The following is a 19,470-nucleotide window of genomic DNA, read 5'->3' on the forward strand; positions in this document are numbered from 1 at the left end:
GAGAGTCCTGCAGGCCGCGCCTGGGGGGAGCGGGCAGCGCAGCGGCGGGAGGGTCCCGCGGGCCGGGTGTGCGGACGGCAGGAGGGGTGCTGGCTGGGAGGAGGGTCCTGCGGGCAGGCCGGCAGGGAGGACAGGGGCCCGGTGTGCGGAGGACGGGGCTCGATCTGCGGGCTGGGCCCGGGGAGCAGAGGGGGAGGCGGCGGCGTCGTCCCTGTCCAGCCCGGGAGGCCCCGCGAGTGGCCCGGGGCTCCCACAGTTTCCATCCAGAGCCTCGCTGCGCTGGGCGCTTGCACACCTATTTACCGTGCCGAGTAGCATTATGTAACACACACACACTATCTGTTTTGTCAAGACAGGAAACTCCCTGTTAATAGGGATGTGCTTTCGAGATTTCCTAACGCGAAGCTCTGGCAGAACTCTGGCTCGCTGTGCAGCGTTTTTGCGAGGCCGGCCGGCTGAGGGTTGGGTGGAGAAATGGCCTCGGGACAGCCAGCTGTTCCTGCAGAGTTAGGAGGAAGGGGCCGGGGCTGCCTGCAAAGAAGCAACTTTGTGGAGGTGGAACTTGCCCGCAGTACAGCTCTGCATAGGACGAGGTGGAGTTTTGAAAGATGTATCCACAAACCTCCTCTTCCTCCACTTGCCATCACCCCAGAACATTGTCTCCCGCTGTGGGTCTATTTTTAAGTGTTTGTCACTCCTTAAAATATAGTTTATAGGATCCGTGGTCTGTGTCCTTATTGGAGCTTGCCCTCACCACTGCTTAGAGCTTTTGCTTGGGCCCAGGCTGGTCACCCCTGCTCTGCTGGAGGCCGTGTGGTGCTGCATGAAGTGTCTGCACTTCCTGTTCCCACTTTTCTGCAGGGCAGGCAGGGAGCAGTAGTTTGAAGACAAGGGGCCAGAGGCCAGTCTGGCAGTGCCGGACGGCAGTTACTTCACGAGGTGTGCACACTGGTCCTTGGTGGCCCCCTCCTTGCTGTGATGCTGGGCCCTGTCCAGGGGGTCGGTGCTGAGATCAGGGGCGGGGCCCATGGTGCTGGGAGTGGAAGCCAGGAGGCCTGCGGCTGGCCGCTGTTGGACTGTGCCTCTGCTTCCTCGGCATGGCATCTTGCTTCTTGCCCGGGGATTAAGTCCTGGGATGGGTGCAGAGGGAGCGGCCCACGAGGCCGCTGGGGCCTTTAGATCTGAAGGCCTTTTATGCTGAGCGCCTTGACGCTCCGCTGGGGAGGAGCAAATGTTGGTCTGGTGAGTAACCAGCTGTTACGCCTGCCCCACCTCCGTAATGACACGGGGTGCTGTCCCTGGGAGGGCCCCTTGGAGGCTGTGATGATGCTCACCTTGGGTGGGAGGTTGGGCCACTGCTGGCCGAGCCCCTCTCGTTCCACTCGTGGGTGGGCTGGGTGAGAACTCTTCTGACACTTCAGGGGGTCCCTGGTGATAGGTGAGTTGTTGTGTCTGCCCTGTCTGCAGAGACTGTCCCAAAGAGGATCCCTGTATCAGCACCTGCGTTACCCGTTGGGCAGTGGGGCCCAGCTAGGTTAAGAGAGGTGCCCCCTCTCCCATTGAGGCCCTTGTGGGGCATTTGCAGGCTGTCTCTTCTGTGAGGACGTGAGATCACTCTTGGGGAGATATTAGATCAAGGGTTCTAATCCCCCAGTGATTCAGGAGTCGGGGCTCCAGCCTGGGAGTACGGATGGAGGGATGCTTGGAGTTGGAACTAACTGAGTATTTCAGTTTCTTGGGGAGAAGCAGGTGATCTTCCTAGTAGGCCCACTGAGATTCTGAGGTGGTGATTCAGATGCCCTAGAAACAGCCGTCCGGCTTGGGGAGGGCCATGCTGGCTCTGTCCATCTCTGAGCAGCACACATTCTTACCATTGTCACCAGTGTTGTTCCTGCAGGGTGAGGTGGTCTGCAGGGTAAGGTGGCGGGGCTCTACTTGGGGAATGCTGAGGTGCCTGTGGTCACCTGTGCTGTACCCTCTGGATGAGGCCACAGGGCTCTGGGGGACATGAGGCTGCCTGTGGTCACCTGTGCTGTACCCTCTGGATGAGGCCACCTATGGTCATCTGTGCTATACCCCCTGGGTGAGGCCACGGGGCTCTGCTTGGGGGACATGGGGATGCTTGTGGTCACCAGCCCTGGTCCTTGGCTGGGTGAAGCTGCAGGGCTCTGCTTGGGGAGGCCCAGGCTCCCAGGTGACTTGAGAGGGTGGCCATGTCTTCCACACCTGCGCACAGTGCCGTCTCCTTAGGAAATGCAGGAGGGGGAGACCCCACTTCACCTCCCCAAGCCTGGGGCTGGGAGCGGGGTCTCCTGTGGGCCCTCAGGGTAAGGACAGTCTCCTGGTGCTTCCCAAGACTGCCCTCTGGGGGCCTGGTGTGGTGTGTGGTCCTGTACCTCCAGCCACTTGAGGACAGGTGGGCTGGCCACTGGGCTTCTGGCCTGTTGTCACCATGCTCACCTGTCACTGGATCCACACAGACGGGGATGCTGTGCAGCCTCTGACTGCTGGTTTGGCAGAAGCATGGGGTGTCCCCCTGCTGCCTCTCCTGGTCCCATCATTTCTGGTCTTGGGGGTCACCGAAGCTGGAGAGGGCAGTGGAGGAAGGTATCACCACGTCCAGAGGCCTGGGGTGGGTGATCAGAAAGCCTCAAGTGTCTGGAGGACACTGGGTCAGGGGGATGGCTGGAGAAGGTTGAAAGTAGGCGCACATCCCAGGTGGGTGATGTGTGTGGGTTAGGTACGTGTCCTGCCTGGTCTGGTCCCAGGAAGGTCTGTCTGCCCTATTCAGGTGGCCTCGGGGGCTTGGGTATGCCAGGACAATGTGGGCTTAGAATCCGTGGAGCAGTAGAGGGTGGTCTTGGGTGGCCCCTGGCAGTGTGGGCTGGTGGTGGTCTTGGGTGGCCCCTGGCTGTGTGGGCTGGTCTGGTTGTCTCGAGTGGCTCCTGGCTGTGTGGTCTCAGGTGGCCCCGGCAGCGTGGGCTGGTGGTGATTTTGGGTGGTCTGGGTGGCCCCTGGCAGTGTGGGTTGGTCTGGGTGGTCTCAGGTGGCCCCTGGCAGTGTGGGTTGGTCTGCTAGTCTCAGGTGGCCCCTGGCCACATGGGCTGGTGGTGATTTTAGGTGGGCTGGGTGGCCTGAGGTGCTCTGTGCACATACACTGACTCTCGCCTCTGTGTCCAGGTGACCATTACCAAATGAGGAGGAAAGGACGATGCCATCGAGGACCTGCAGCCAGGCCCCCCTCCTCCCCGTGCAGTGTTAAGCACTCCCCGACCAGAGAGACGCTGACCTACGCCCAGGCGCAGAGGATGGTGGAGATCGAGATCGAGGGGCGTCTGCACAGGATCAGCATCTTCGACCCTTTGGAGATCATCCTGGAAGATGACCTCACGGCTCAGGAGATGAGCGAGTGTAACAGCAACAAGGAGAACAGCGAGCGGCCGCCGGTCTGCCTGAGAACTAAACGGCACAAGAACAACCGTGTCAAGAAGAGGAACGAGGCCCCGGCCGGCGGCCCCGGCGCCATGGCCTCGGCCAGCGCCCTGCCTGAGCCCCGGGTGCGCATCGTGGAGTACAGCCCCCCGTCGGCGCCCCGGCGGCCGCCCTCCTACTACAAGTTCATCGAGAAGTCGGCCGAGGAGCTGGACAACGAGGTGGAGTACGACATGGACGAGGAGGACTACGCCTGGCTGGACATCGTCAACGAGAAGCGCAAGGGGGACTGTGTGTCGGTGGTCTCCCAGCACATGTTCGAGTTCCTGATGGACCGCTTTGAAAAGGAGTCGTACTGCGAGAACCAGAAGCAGGGCGAACAGCAGTCGCTCATTGACGAGGACGCCGTGTGCTGCGTCTGCATGGATGGGGAGTGTCAGAACAGCAACGTCATCCTCTTCTGTGACCTCTGCAACCTGGCCGTGCACCAGGAGTGCTACGGGGTGCCCTACATCCCTGAGGGCCAGTGGCTGTGCCGCCACTGCCTGCAGTCCCGTGCCCGGCCCGCGGACTGCGTGCTCTGCCCCAACAAGGGAGGTGCCTTCAAGAAGACGGACGACGACCGTTGGGGCCACGTGGTGTGCGCCCTCTGGATCCCCGAGGTCGGCTTCGCCAACACGGTCTTCATCGAGCCCATCGACGGCGTGCGCAACATCCCGCCCGCCCGCTGGAAACTCACCTGCTACCTCTGTAAGCAGAAGGGCGTGGGCGCCTGCATCCAGTGCCACAAGGCCAACTGCTACACGGCCTTCCACGTGACCTGCGCCCAGAAGGCCGGCCTCTACATGAAGATGGAGCCCGTCAAGGAGCTGAGCGGGGGCACCACCACCTTCTCGGTCAGGAAGACCGCCTACTGTGACGTGCACACCCCTCCCGGCTGCACCCGCAGGCCCCTCAACATCTACGGGGAGGGGGACACCCGCAACGGGGTCTGTCGCAAGGAGGGCCCGGCCCCGGCAATCAGGGCCTCATCCAAAGTCAGGAAGAAGGCCAAAAAGGCCAAGAAGACGCCGGCGGAGCCCTGCGCGGGCCTGCCCACTGTGTGCGCCCCCTACATCCCCCCTCAGAGGTGAGTGCCGCGGGCGTCCGGGGTGATCTGTGTCACCTACGCCGGCGACACGCCTGAAGGCAGGACCACAACCGGTGCAGGAAGGGCTCCTTGGCCCCAGGCCGTGTGGTCACCACACATCCACTGTTGTCTGCCTTGCCCCTGCCCAGTGGGTCCTTGTTAACCCAGGTCTGTCCAGATCTCTTCTTACCATGTCCCTTCCATGACTGACCTGTCCCTCAGCTCCGGCTCCTCAGCCCCATCCAGGGATGAGTGACCATTTCTGTGTGGGTGAGCGTGTGCCTCGTGTCCCCTCAGCTGTGGAAGAGCAGCACGGAGTGGGGTGTAGAGATGTCTGGAGCCCAGGGGATGAGCAGAGGTGGTGGGATCTGCGGGTGCACAGCTCACACTGGGGTGATGGCCGGCTGTCATCAGGACAGCACGTCTGCTCAGGGCTCACTGTGTGGCGAGTGCCCTGTGTGTGGATGTAAGTCGTGACTGGACAGCATGGTGGGTTTGTGTCACAGTCTGTGGTGAGCAGTTTGCTGAGACCTGCACTCAGGGTCCAGCTGTCTTCAGAGTGAAGAATTTAAAACACTGTAAACAGCACATGCCGATGGCAGGGTGGACTGTGGCCAGTCTGGGACTTGGCTGTGAGGTGACTGTGGGTAATTAGAAAACATGAAGTGTGGAGTGAAGTTTTCAGAGCAAGTGTCTCCGGCCGTGCTGTGCACAGAAGCTGACCCAGTGAAGGGATCCACGTGCTGGTTTATGTGATGGAAACAACTCACCTAGAGAAGTGGGTCTGTCTCAGGTCCATGGGTCACACATGGGACAGAGTCCTCTGTGGAGGCCAGTGGCAGAGAGGTGGCTACTGGTTCAAGAGCCAGAGGTGTGAGGCAGGTGGGGACCCCCGATGGAGAATCAAGCTCCTCTCCTCGTTCACAGAAGACCTTGTCACAGGTGTGGCTGCCTTACAAGTGCCACGCCGGACACTGCAGGCCGTAGGTGAGTAGGGAGCCCCCGTGGGAGTGTGTGCTCCCCGGGGCATGAGGGTCCACTGCATGCACAAACCACTCAATCACGGCTGGACCATTCTTGGCAGGACCCTGCGGCCTGGGTTGTTGGCTGGACGCTGGAGGTCCACCTGTTTTCCTCCTGGCTCGCATTTGCTGGTTGGCGGTCAGATACCCTGAGGTTGTTTGGAGGTCTGCAGGAGCAGGCTTCCCTGCTCTGTGGAGGGCAGGGGTGTGAGGATGGGTGGCTGCGTTACAGTGGCGCGGTGGTGAGGTGCAGGTGGGCACTCTGGCGGCTATGTTGGGCCACGGGAGGCCGGGGGGCACGGGCACTGTGCTTTTGGAGCACAGGAGAGGGAACAGTCTGCTGTAACACGGCTGTAGGTTTGCGTGCCAGGTGAGAGTGTGCACAGCGCTGGGGCACGTACACAGGTGCTCTTATGTGTGGACATGTGCGTGCTCACAGGGCTGCCAGACTGAGATGGCTGATGACTGAGTTTTATCGTGAGTCCTGGCCACTCCTCCCGTGTTTCAGAGGCTGTAGGTTTGCACAGGAGAGCCACCCCTCTCTGAGTTGCAGGTGATGGGAGCCAGCAGAGCAGTGTGGCCTGGGTGGCAGGGTGGTAGGATTGGGCCTTAATGAGATGATGGTAGGCTTGGGATTTTTTTAACGCTGAGCACCTTTGGCCACAAAGCTGGTTCTGCTTTCTGTGTCCATCTACGTCCTCTCCAGAGGATGCCCCCTGGTCAGGGAGGTTGGTGTGGGTTCGTCCAGTCCCACGCTGAGACCCAACTCCTCCGTCCCTGCGGGGGCAGGTGCTTTGTCAGCCGCCTAGTTTGTGGTGGTCAGTGTGAAGGACCTGGTTGTGGCCCTGAGGCCCCTGGCTTGCTGTCTGCCGGGGAGCCTCACCAGTTGTGGATGGACAGTTGTTCTCTGTGTTCACGTGTGTGCGTGTCTGCTGAGGGGGGGACACTGACCACAACACTTGGGGACAGTTCACAGGTGAGTGTGTTTGCTCGAGGGACACAGACGCTGTGATCCCTGCGGAGTGCTCTGTGCCCCTCACGGTCTCCTGACTCAAACCACCAGCAGTCCTGTCGTGTTGGTGGACGGGTGTCTGCGAGACTGTCCCCTGGCCCACAGGTGGACTGTGTGCAGAAACTGCGGTAACAGACTTCCAGAGGGGTTGTCCCAGCCTCACAGCTCACAGCTGCAGCCGCCTGGGCCCCTTGTGAACACAGGTGGTGCCAGCAGGTGGGGTCTGGTCTCTCGGACCATGGACCTGGGACAGACCCAGCAATCAGGAGCCCATCCTGGACAACTCCAGGAGCAGGTGACCACCTGTGGGAGCTCTGTGGGCCCTGCTGTTTCAGCCTTGGGGCATCCACACCCTCTCCCACAGTGCCTCCCTAGTGCCCCTCTGGCAGGCTGCCGGGGCTGTGGACTCTGGTCAGGTCGAGCCCGTGGGAGGTGGCTGGGCCCCGGGGTGGTGGTGGGGGATGCCAGCCACTCCCTCATCGGGTCCGTGGTTCCATGTGCAGGACAGAGGGTTCTGCTTGCCTTGTGGGCCAGGAGCAGAACATACCTGCGACGTGTGCATGTTGGTTTGCTGACCACGAACGTGGTCTCATCCTGTGCTCTGTGCGGGTCAGTGGACAGTGCTGCTGCCCCGGGAGCAGCGTGGGGGAGAGGTTCTGACCCTCGGCTCTCGCCCTGGGAGGGCCGGTCTCCTGGAGCTCCTGTGCCATTCTTGTGGGCAGTGGCCACATTTGCTGTCAGTCTAGCCCCAGGTCTCATTCCCTGAGGTCACAGGGGTCCTGCAACCCCCTGTCCTCCCCCTCAGGAGCTGATGACAGTAGGAGGGACTCGTGTCCATGTGACAGTGGCCAGGCTCAGACCTGCCTGTCAGGCCTGTGCATGTGCACAAGGCATCTTGGGAAAGACAACTATGCTACGTTTCCTGGGGGCCAGCAGGCAGCAGAGGGCACGGGTGGAGTCCCAGGAGACGGAGATAGGGACCTGGTCAGGACAAGAGGCCCGGGCAGCGTGGTGGTATCGGATTCCTGGGCTCACATGCTGGTTCTGGGATGCCACGCTGGGTCTGGGACCGCTTGCTGGTTTCTAGGTGTTGATATCGACCTTTCCCTCCTTTCAGATTGAACAAGATTGCGAACCAGGTGGCCATCCAGCGGAAGAAGCAGTTTGTAGAGCGGGCCCACAGCTACTGGCTTCTCAAGAGGCTGTCACGGAACGGTGCGCCCCTGCTCCGGAGGCTGCAGTCCAGCCTGCAATCCCAGCGCAGCAGCCAGCAGGTGGGCTGGCGCCTGTGGTGCGGGGGGCCTGGTCTGGGGGGGGGTCCCTGACCAATGAGGGCTCAGTATGCACGCTGGCCGCTGGGACATGGGCCTTGGTGGAAGACAGGTGCAGGTGGGAGAGGGTGGGTCCCTGAGGCCACGTGTAGGGCTCCTGGCTGTGGGGAGGGTCCGCTTGAAGAGGATTGTGTGGGGTCGGGGCACTAGTCGTTGCCCACCCAGATGGCTTCTTGATGTCACATGCTTTTGGCCCCTTGTACCCCCACCCCACCCTGAGACCATGCTAGACACTGGCTTGGTGGAGTCGGACAGGGTGTGTGAACTCAGGCGTGGTGCTGGGACCCTCTCCCATTAGTTGACCCTGGTCCTTGGGGTCCCCCTGCCATGCCCGTCTGGGTGCTCTATGGGGTCCCCCTGCTGTGCCCGTCTGGGAGGCCTGTGTGGTCCCCCTGCTGTGCTCATCTGGGAGCTCTGGGGTTCCCCTGCCATGCCCGTCTGGGTATTCTGTGGGGGTCCCCCTGCCATGCCTGTCTGGGAGGCCTGTGGGGTCCCCCTGCCATGCCCGTCTGGGAGCTCTATGGGGTTCCCCTAATGGTGCCCATCTGGGTACTCTGTGGGGTTCCCCTTGGCACATCTGGGTACTGTGGGGTCCCCCTGCCATGCCCATCTGAGTACTCTGGGGTCGTGCTGTGGAGGTCTTGGAGTCTCCTCTTCACCGAGGTTCTCCTTGGGTCACGCCTGTCACCTGCTCCTCCAGGACTAATGTCCACACCTGGCTGTTCACATCCAGGTTGTGTCCAGCCACCTCAGGCCTCATAAGGGATCCCTCCCTCCTGAAAGGTTTACAGACTTCCCTGGGGATTCACCCTGTTCCTAGGGCGAGTGGCTAGGCCTGGGATTGCCTTACCTTGAGATTGTCCGGGAGGCCCGTGGGGAGACGGGTGCTGGGCTGAGTGTGTGCGGGTTAGTGAGTCGTCTTGGGGTGGCAGGTTTGACCCCACGTCCTGAACATGCCTTCTTCCTGTGCATTCCTGTGGGAGGCCTTTCTCGGTGGTCGCTTGGACTGTGCGCTCTGGTCAGCTTGTCCCCTTTCTCGCCAGTGTCCATGGTGGACAGAGGCTCGTGCGGTTTCACACGGGGCTGGCTCTTGGTGCTGGAGAATACTCGGGTTCTTCCCGCAGCCTGGAGTTGTCCAGGATGGGCTTCTCTTCCAGAGCAGACAGCCTGCTGCCCCCCAAGACTTTGGAGCAGAGTGGGTGGCCTCTGGGGGCCCGGAGTGATCTCAGAACTGATGGTCTGGGTGCTTCTTGGGCTTGGGGGTCGCTGGTGTCAGGAGCAGCTTCACACGGAAAGTCGTCAGGGAGTTTGGGTTGTAAACCCACCTGGCGTTGGGTGGTGTCCCGGCTCTTCTGTCACACAGAAGTGGACAAGGGTTCTTGCTCAGGACATTAAGGCCATTTCCCCCTCCCTCGGGGGTGTCCGGGCTGCATTGAGCTGATGGCCGTTATGTCCCCCGGGAGCTCCTGTCTGGATGTCCATCCGTGGTGTGGGCCGTGAGGGTGGAGTCCCACGGTGTCAGCTTTGTGCCTCATCACACTGTCGGGGTGCAGCAAGAGGAGACAGGGCAGTGTGGGAGCATCGTTTAGATGGACTGGGCAGGGCTGCCCAGAGAGGGCTTCTCCCAGGGATCGAGTGTGACCGCGTGCGGTGTGTGAATGTGCCGGTGTACCTGCGCCCGGCGGGGCGTGAGGACACCCATCGAGGGGCGCACGTCTCCCGTCCGTGAGATGTGCGGGAGGGTCCCACATGCTGGTGGGCAGTGGGTGTGGGGACAGCTGGGGTGCCGCCCCATGTGTGTCCTGGGGTGGCCAGACCTGCAGCCACGTGGTTCGGGCCACGAGTGCCGCCCGGGATACCCTTGTCCAGGGATGTCCCCCTCCCCAGTCCCACCCCTGCGGCTGCACCCCGTCCTCACTCCTCCCGGGGAGGCGCCCCCCACCGCCCCCCAGGGTCCCACGTCCCTCTCCTTCCTCCCCTCGCTTTCAGGCTCCCCCTCCCCAGGGCGCCCCCCCAGGGCTGCGAACACCCCAGGACTGCCCCCCGCCCCGTTCGCTTTCGGGCGCCCCCTCCCCAGGTCTCAGTCGCAGCACGGGGTGGGGGGCTGTGGGGTGCAGAGGCGCGGGTGGGTGGCCACACCTTTCCTGCTCACCGCTGTCCAGCGCCGGCTCCTCTCCATGACCCCTCCGGAGTGCCCTGCCCAGGGCGCCCCGAGAACCGAGCAGACCCCCATGGAGCCTCTGGTTGACTTTGCAGCGAGAAAACGACGAGGAGATCAAGGCCGCCAAGGAGAAGCTCAAGTACTGGCAGCGGCTGAGGCACGACCTGGAGCGCGCGCGGCTGCTCATCGAGCTCATGCGCAAGCGCGAGAAGCTGAAACGCGAGCAGGTGAGGCTGCCGCGCGTCCCCAAGTGCGTGCGCGTCCCCAAGTGCGTGCGCGTCCCCAAGTGCGTGCGCGTGCCCGAGTGCGTGCGCCTGAGTGCGTGCCGTGCCTGAAACGAGCATGTGAGGCGGCCATGGAGGTGCGTGCGCGTGCCTGAAACGAGCAGGTGGGCCGTGGTGGTGCGTGCGCGTGCCTGAGTGCGCGCGCGCGCACGCCTGGTTGTGCGAGCGAGCGTGCGGCGGCTCATCGAGCTCATGAGCAGTTGCGGGAAGCTGAAACGAGGAAGTGCAGCGGCCACTGCGGTGCTTGCTGCGTGCGTGTGCTTGCATGTGTGCATGCGTGCGTGTCTGTGCTTCTGCACCTGCGCAAACTTACGCAAGAAGCTCAAGTTCGAGTGTGTGAGCTGCCCTCCCACCTTGGAGGAGCCTGCTGGACCCTTGTGCCCCGTGGGGTCTCTTAGGAGGACCGTCAGGTCCTAGGACACGTGCGCTCAAGTGCTTCATGGTCTCCCGCCCTCATTCTCTCCAGGAGGTGCTTGGCTTAGCTGACGGCGGGGTTCCGATGTCTTTTTGGGGTCACCATGAGTCGCAGTTGACTCGATAGCAGCACACACAACCCCCACACACCCTCCTGCACAGAACGACCTCCCTCTTGCATCTGCCCTTGAGTCCTGCGCACCTGGAGGGATGGGTGCTTGGTGGATCCTGACGACGGACAACCTTGACCCTCGCGGGTGGGCTGGGCGGGGAGTCAGGGCCTGCCTGCCGTGCAGTGTGAGCCGGCCTTGTGCTGGGCATAGCGTGTAGGAGCGAGAGCCGAGAGCCGGGCGCCAGCCTGTGTCCAGGCTGCGGGGCGGGGGGACAAGCACCGGGAGTCTGGGCGCCATGTGGCAGAGCCGGGGGCTTGGACACGGTGCCACGGAGAGGGTGACCTTGGTCGCTGTGTGCAGGTGAAGGCAGAGCAGATGGCCATGGAGCTGCGGCTGACCCCATTCACGGTGCTGCTGCGCTCGGTGCTGGACCAGCTGCAGGAGAAGGACCCGGCGCGGATATTTGCACAGCCCGTCAGCCTGAAGGAGGTGCGTGTGAGATGGACCCTTCCTGGCGGGCACTCGGGACGGGACCTGTGAACCGCTGAGCGGCTCGCTGGACAGATGCTGGAGGGCAGTAGCTGCATCACGTTGAGCTGGTCAGACAGACTAGAGACCCCATGGGGAAAAGACCCTCGGCTGGTGGGTCAGACCTCCCACCTCGAACCGGGCAGGGGCCTTGGGCTGGTCCCAGGACACACGGGAGATGGTCTCATTCTTCCTTGTCTGAACCAGGTGCCGGATTACCTGGACCACATCTCACGCCCCATGGACTTTGCGACGATGAGGAAGCGGCTGGAAGCCCAAGGGTACAGCGCCCTGGCGGAGTTTGAGGAGGACTTTAACCTGATTGTAGATAACTGCTTGAAGTACAATGCCAAGGACACAGTGTTCTATAGAGCTGCAGTGAGGCTCCGTGACCAGGGCGGGGCGGTGCTGCGGCAGACCCGGCGGCACGTGGAGAGCGTGGGCTTCGAGGAGGCCACGGGCATGCACCTGCCCGAGCGGCCCCCGCCAGTGCCCCCGCGGCCCTTCTCCTGGGAGGACGGTAAGCAGGTGTGGGAGGCGCCAGTGTGGGTGTCGGGGGTGGGGATGGGGCCTTGGTGTCTGGCGTTCTTCAACGAGGGACTGGGCTGTGTTGCATGCGGTCCGTCAGTTCATAGCGTGTGCCCTGTGGTCGTCTTGGATGTGGCTTGGCTACAGCTGCAGGGGCGAGGGGCCATCCAGTGAGGGTGAGCTCTCTTAGTCCAGACGCAGCTGCAGGGGTTGAATGTTGGTGCCCAGAGTGTGTGCTTCGTTGAGTCCCCCAGCACCCCTCCCTCAGAAGACCTGGGGCTGTTCGCTGACTATGGGACTCACCAGCAGACTGGCCTGGTCTGTGTCCCGTGCATGCCGGGATGGGTCCAGGGTTGGGACTCCAGTCTCTGTGCCGAGAGTCAAGGTGTGTGTTCGCACGGGCTCACCTGCCTGACCTTGTCTGCAGCCTGCACTGCAACTTCCTACAGGTGGACAGCTTAGGGCTCCAGCTTGCTGGACTACTGGCCTAGACTGTGCTATGGTTACTGTCTACCGGGCAGCATGTGAATATAGAGTCCGGGGTGCCCTTTTACCTCTGGTCCTCTCCACGTGGCCTCGTCCTTGAATCCTACACGCCAGGCAGCTGCATTGGAGGGCCTGGCTGATAGCCGTTTTCACTTCCCCGTGCAGCGCTGCCATGTGATTACTCTGGAGTCACAGTGGCCTCTAGGTTTCTGTCTTCAAACCTTTTTCTCTCTCTGTGTCAGAGAAGGTATCTGTTTCTTCACCGCTGGTGTGGTGCCCTTGGTGGCCAGCAGCCAGGTCTACATTTCACGGTTTTCAGCTCTTGAAGCTCCAGGTTTTTGTTTTAGGGTGTTTGTTGTGTTTTTTAAGGCGCTCTGGTGCTCCCACCAGCTGCTTTGGCATTTTCAGCCTCTCAAGCTGCGGCTGGAGGGTCAGCTGTGAGCTGGTTGCTGCCCGACAGCTGCGAGTTCTGATCTTCGACCGTAACCTGGCCGAGCCTTTACAGGCTGAGTCCTGTCTCGTGACTTGTGTGAGTCAGTGCCCCTGTGAACAACGCGGCGTGCAGAACGTCTTCCCCTCCTGCCGGGCCTTTCCGGTTTCTTCCCATCCTTCTCTCCGTCTTTTGAGCTTTGTGCTATGTTGTCCTTCAGGTTTGGAGGGTGGGTTGATTGTTCCTAGGGCTTTGGTTTTCTGGTGCTGTTGCTCCCTGATAGGTCTGCTGTGTGGCTGAAAGTTGAGGTGCAGGGTGAGTTCAGTCCTGGTCTGAAGGGTGACGAGGGGCCGGTGTCTCCAGGGCTCCTCAGTCTGTGGGAGCAGCTTGTCTGGTCTTTTAGGACTTTGGCTTCATTCCGTGGTTCTCTCTCACCCTGCCCGGTGCCTCCCGAGGTGATCACTCCTCTCGAGTGTTCGGCATGGGTACCGGCTGCTTCTGGCTTCAGTCGTGATGCCTGCAGGCCGAGTGCCCGGTTGGTCCTTGGATGGATCGGTTCACATGTCTGGTTTTCCTCACTCGTCTTGCTGTTGGAGGAGTGACCAGTTATGAACCTGGAGTGACCAGTTATGAACCTTTCTGGTTTTCGTGGCTCTTTCTCCTGCTGTCTCAGGTTCTCTGATGGCGATTTCCCCGCTCTAGCGTGGACCCGCTGAGGTGGCTGCCTGGTGACGGGGCACCTTCGTGAGGCTGGCCACAGGGATGTGACCCCATGGGCGTGGCTGCGCACGGAGGTCTTGGTTCTGTCCTGGACTCGGCCTGGCTGTGCATGTGACGGCCGCGGTGTATGCCAGAGCCCTGGGGGTGCTGCCGCAGTGGGGGCCGGTGGAGGTGTTGATGCCCCAGGTGAAGCAGGTCTCCTTGTAGTAGTGGCCACGCTGTGCGCCCAGCACACCAGCCCCCGCACTCGGGTCTGGACGGGGCGGTGAGGAGGTGCTGAACCGGCTGTCCCCTGGCTTTGCTGAAGGGCTAACTCAGCGTCCCTTTGACTTCAGTGGACAGGTTGCTGAACCCGGCCAACCGTGAGCACATGGCCCTGGAGGACCAGCTAAGGGAACTGTTGGACAAACTGGACCTGACCTGTTCAATGAAGTCCAGCGGGTCAAGAAGCAAACGGGCAAAGTTGCTCAAAAAGGAGATCGCTCTGGTGCGGAGCAAGCTGAGTCAGCAGCCCAGCCCGCCCCCGCGGCCCGCCGAGTCAGGTATTGGAGGCTTCGAAGAGGACGGGGCTCCTCTGGAGCCAGAGGCGGGGGACGCAGGTAAGCCGAGCACTGCCGTCCGGCCGCGCGCGGGGGGCGCACACATGCAGCGCTGGCCCGCGGCCCCGGCGTGGGGAGCTGGGCGCGGCCTGGAGCGCTCTGGGTGGCCGTGGGCTGCAGAGCTGGTTGTGTGACAAGAGTAAGTAAGTCCCGAGGGGGAGCAGTGGCCAGACCTGGGGCGCAGCGGCTGGTAGGGGCCGTGCACGCTGCTGTCACGCGACCACTGCTCTGGCTTTGAAGTGAGGGCTCCTCTCCGACCGTCTGGCCCAGCTCCTGTCCTCGTGTGGTGCCCGTGGCCCTCGCACGTCTCCCCTGCTGGCGCCTGGGGGACGGGGTGGATCGCACTGGTGTTAGGGGCTCCCTGTGGGAGCAGGACGTGTGCGCCTGCGGTCAGGGGCTGTGGAGGATGTTGGGGTGTCAGAGCAGCACTCGGGTCTGCTGTCCTGTTCTGTCCTTAAAGTTTAAGCATCAGTATGTGATTGTCACACAGAGAGTAAGAGTCTTCCACCCCCTCTGTCACCGCCACACCTCTTAGCCGGCTGCTTGCTTGCTCGTTTTCGCTTCTCAGGCTGAGACACAGGCGGAAGGTTGTCACCCGGCTCTTCTACTCTCTGACGGCTGTTTTTTTGTGAGCACACGAGTGGCAAGCTTAGTGCCCCTTTGAGGCTGGCCCTCACTGGCTCCTGTAAATCCTGGTGCCTCCAGCCACACGCCTCTTGCCAGCCTCCCTCCCAGCTCAAGGATGGCTGTGTACAGTGGACCTTGGTCCTCTCAGCCTGAGGACACCTAGGAGTCCTACGTGGTGTGGACCCCCCGCCCCTTGGCCTGATTAACACCTCTGCGCGGTGCACCCCGAGTCCTGTAATGGCCATGTGCTGTGGGCCCCGCTGGCCCTTCTAACCCTGAGAAGACCCTTGTGTGACCACTGGCCTCGACCTCTAAGCTGAGGAACGGCCGTGTCCTGTGGCCTCTGGCCCCTGCTGGCCCCCTCAGCCTGAGTGCACCCTTATGGTGTGGCCAGGTCCTCCACGTGTCCAGCAGTGATTTGCCTGTTCACCCTGCTGTTATGTCAGGACATCAGGTAGCTGTGGGGTTTGGCATAGAACCCGCAGGAGGGTCGCGTCAGTCTGCGGTTTCCATGTGGCCTTGGTGACACCTTTGTCACTTACACAGAGCCAGCAGCTCCTGTCCCGCTTGCGAGAGGTTGCCTCCCTAGAGGACACCACTGCTGGGCTCAAGAGCACGGGCCCTTCCTGGTGAGCGTCCAGGGCCTGGAGCTATGGGAGCCTTCGTGGCCAGCCTAGCTAGCACCCCCACCCTGGACAGTGCCCTGGAGCGGGTCCTAGGGCCCGTACCATAGCAGTTACCTAGGGAGCAGCCTCTGATCTATACCTGGCCCACATGACCTGTGCTGTGTTTGCAACACAGTGCTCCTGCACCTCGTCCACACGGCACTCTGCTGCACCCCAACACAGCGCCCTGTCCACTCTGTCCCTCGTACCCCTACACCTCATCAACTCTGCCCACGTGCACTCCGCTGCACCCCAACACAGCGCCCTGTCCACTCTGTCCCCCGTGTCCTTGTCTCACGTCTGCTCTGCTGCATCCCAACACAGCGCCCTGTCCCGTGTCCCCCGTGCCCGTGTCTGCTCTGTCTACATACCGCTCTACTGTGTGCCGTTATCTCTGTCCACTCAGTGCCTTATCAATTATGTCCATCCTGCGCCCTGACCACCCTGTCTGCACAGCGCTCCGCCCTGCTTGACCATACAGCGACCCCCTGGGCCTCGTCCACTCTGCCCACACAGCGTTCTGCCCAGCCCTGTTTATGCAGTGGCCCCCTGGGCTCCTCCTGTGCTGTCCACACAGCGCTCTGCTCCACATCCCAGTCCCCGCCCGTGCGGTGCTCCACGTCCCAATGCAAGTGTGCTCCACATCCCGGTCTCCGCCCCTGCAGTGCTCCACAACCTGGTCTCCATCCCCACGGTGCTCCACATCCCAGTCCCCGCCCCGCAGTGCTCCACATCCCAGTCCCCGCCCACGTGGTGCTCCACATCCTGGTCCCCGCCCACGTGGTGCTCCACATCCCGGTCCCTGCCTGTGTGGTGCTCCACATCCTGGTCCCCGCCCTTGTGGTGCTCCACATCCTGGTCCCCGCCCCGCAATGCTCCACATCTCTGTCTCTGCCCCGTAGTGCTCCACATCCCGGTTCCCGCCCGTGTGGTGCTCCATCCCACGCCCAGTGTACACAGTGCTGTGTGGATACCTTTGCCCACACACTGCATGTTCTTGGTGGTCCTTTGCCCACGTGCTGTCCACGTAGCTCTCGGCCTTCACTGTCTCCAGCACCCCGTCGACATGCTGCTAGGACCCCAGAGCCCCATGCACCATTGTGCTCTAGCGTCACGTCCACGTGTGGGTCCTGTGCGGCTGCCCCTCTCTCCTGGCCCTCAGGAGGAGGCGTCACGTGTGGTCATCATGGGGTCTCCCTGTGTTGGGTCCTGCTGAGGCCCGAGGGAGTGGCCTCTGGCAATAGTGGCCGCTGTGTGAGCAGGAAGGGTGCTGAGATTTGGCTGATTAGCAGTGGTGGATGGACACACAGGTCACTTCCTAACCTAGAGGGAACGTAGGCTGGGTGGGGTCTGGTAGAGGTCACTGACAGGGCTGTGGGGCAGGTCCTGGACGTGGGGTCACTGTAAGAGCTGTGGGGCAGCACCTGGGCTTGGGGTAACCGGTGGGGCTGTGGGACACTGGGTTACTGGTCACAGGAAGGACGTGGCGTCAGTGAGGGAAGTGGCCCCTGTTAGCTAGTAGAGTCGAGGACCGATGGATGTAGTAAAAGCTCCCCGAGTGATGTGCCCTGTTGTCTGGGTGGTGGCCGATGTGGTGAGGGGTCTCTGTGTAGTGTCCATTTCTGGAAGCTTGGGTGCGAGTCTCCGTTGTTCTTCATCTGCCGTGGGAGGACGCAGTGGCACCCACAGGTGCAGGCGGAGCCCCAAGTTGGGGCGCGTGCTCAGGGTCAGGTCGTGGGGTCCAGAGCTGGCTCTTGGGCAGGAGTCCCTGTGTTGTGGGGCCGAGGGTGCAGACAGCCTTGCTGTGTGGGATCAGCCAGGTGCTTGGTCAGGAGCGTGCAGTGTGGCGACCACATGGTGACCGGGCAGTGGTGTGGGGAGCATGCAGTGTGGTGATCGCGTGGTGACCGCACAGTAGGGTTGGGAGTGTGCTGTGTGGTGACCGTGTGGTGGCCAGGCAGTGGGGTCAGGAATGGGGTCTGGAGCGTGCTCCATGGTGACCAGGGTCGGGAATGGGGTCAGGAGAGCGCTGGGTGGTGGCCGGGTGTGATGTGGGCTATGAGGTCTGGAGCGTGTTCTGTGGTGACCAGGTGTGGTACAGGTGGTGGGGTTGGGAGCACGCTGCTTGGTGACCGGGTGTGAGTGGGCAGTGAGGACTGGAGCTGGATGGTGGCCGGGTGTGATGTGGGCGGTGGGGTTGGGAGGGTGCTTTTTGGTGATGGTGTGAGCACAGACAGGTCAGCTGTCCACCTGCCTCCCGAGTTGGTGTTGTGAGTGAATGCTCGGCTCTGGTCAGGATGGCACTGACCAGTCCTCTGTGGACTTGGGCTAAGAGGGCGTCTCTGCAGTGGAGCTCTCCATTTGAGCTGTGGCAGGAATCTGCTCGTCTGGGGTTCAGTAGGGTTGTGAGGGGCCCTGCGAGGTCTTGTAACAGTGGGCAGTCCCCAAGGGGTCTTAGACTGATGGCTCAGGGCTGGGCAGGGGCCCTGCAGTACACGGACCAGCTACCAGAGTGACACGGCCCACGGACGTGACACTTCCACACAGAGAATTCCCCAGACTGCAGCCCATGGACACTGCCTCTCCATTTAGGGACCCCAGACTACAGCCTGTGGTCACTGCCCTCCATTGGGGCCTCACTGACCACAGCTGTTGGTACCCCTCTGGCTGACAGAGGGCTGGGGGACAGGGAACCGACCTGTTTTAGGGAGCTGGTCCGTGAGGGGTAGGGGGCATTACAGATAGTTACGTGCTCTAGGAGGGCTTTGGGGTGGCTGGCTGCAGAGGAGCCGAGAGCTGTGGTTCTGAGCCGGGGTTAGAGGGCTTGGGGGTGGCCGGCCTTGGAGCAGGGGAGAGCCGTGATTCTGAGCAGGGATGGGATGGTCTTGGGGTGGCCGGCCCGCGGAGGAGCTGAGAGCCGTGGTTCTGAGCAGCAGTGAGCAGGTTCCGGTTTTGACACTTCTGAGGGGCTGGGTGTGACCAGCTTAGTAGGATTGGCACCTTGGAGGTTGGGGGGGGCTCAGTGGGTACAGAATGGGCATCTGGGGCAGGTATGGTGCCTCGGACGCTCTCTAAATGGCATGTTGAGTGCAGTGGGAGACAGATGTGGGGACCCGTGGTGGGGCTGGCAGGGAGGAGAAGGCCCCGGTGGCATCAGCCATCCGGCTGACCTGGCCGGTGCGTAGACCATGCCCCAGCATCTGATGGTTTGAAGTGGCACTTCAGTGACTGGTCATGAGTGGCCAGTGGGGCCTGGAGGAGCTGGCAGAGAGGTGACAGTGATCCCAGCTGGCAGGGGGACAGGCTGTGGGCACCCCATCCATCCCTCTACCCGGCTGCAATGGCACATGGTGGGGCCGATGCCCTTGCTGACCATCGAGGCTCCTGCTGACCGTGTGTCCCTCTCGTGTAAAGGTTGCTTGAATCGAGTCTGTGTGAGGATGCGTGTGTCCGGCGAAGGGACAGTACTGTGCCCCTTCCCAGCCTTGGCCAGCGGCAGTGAGCCAGTGCACAGGGGGACCGTCACAGGTCCGTCTCCAGACGTTCCTCCGAGTCGGTGACTGGCTCAGGACGTGAAGCAGAGCTTGGTTGTGGACTTAGCTGGTTTCAGAGTGATGAGAACTTGGCCTTGGGGTTTAGGTGGAGGTCTGCAGAGCGGGTCAGGGTCAGAGTTCCCTTGGAAGGGCCGTGAGTGTCTCCTGGTGTGACGTGGGTTCCACATCCACTCCTTCCCTGTGCATCCTGTTACCACCGTCCTTTCCTGCCCTTCCTGTCATCCGACCTTTCTCCCTGGCCGGTGCTGCCCTCTGACCTCCAGTGGTCGCCTGTCCTGAGATGAGTGCCTCTCTTTGGTGGTGGCTGGCCTTGTTGGTCAGTTTCTCTGGAGGCTGAAGTTGACCTGTGGGCTGGGTTTGCTTCTAGGCTTGATGGTCTAATAGCCTTAGTCTTAGTGGTCTCTCCCGTCTCAGCCAGCTGGGTCTTTTTTTACT

The 19,470-nt window shown here is 61.9% G+C and overlaps 1 protein-coding gene across 1 annotated transcript in view; it reads left to right on the forward strand.

Annotated features, from left to right (window-relative positions):
* The first annotated feature begins 3,194 nt into the window (after positions 1 to 3,194).
* Positions 3,195 to 19,470, forward strand: part of BRD1 (bromodomain containing 1) — a 30,076-nt gene continuing 13,800 nt past the window's right edge. The window contains exons 1-6 of the mRNA XM_006888026.1: positions 3,195 to 4,561; positions 7,713 to 7,869; positions 10,183 to 10,314; positions 11,259 to 11,387; positions 11,634 to 11,946; positions 13,926 to 14,189. Of these exons, the coding sequence (XP_006888088.1) occupies positions 3,195 to 4,561; positions 7,713 to 7,869; positions 10,183 to 10,314; positions 11,259 to 11,387; positions 11,634 to 11,946; positions 13,926 to 14,189 (2,362 nt within the window). The remainder of the gene's footprint in view (positions 4,562 to 7,712; positions 7,870 to 10,182; positions 10,315 to 11,258; positions 11,388 to 11,633; positions 11,947 to 13,925; positions 14,190 to 19,470) is intronic.

Source organism: Elephantulus edwardii, unplaced genomic scaffold, assembly GCF_000299155.1.
Source record: "Elephantulus edwardii isolate Elephantulus edwardi_28Jun2011 unplaced genomic scaffold, EleEdw1.0 scaffold00064, whole genome shotgun sequence".
In the NCBI taxonomy this organism is placed as follows: Eukaryota; Metazoa; Chordata; class Mammalia; order Macroscelidea; family Macroscelididae; genus Elephantulus; species Elephantulus edwardii.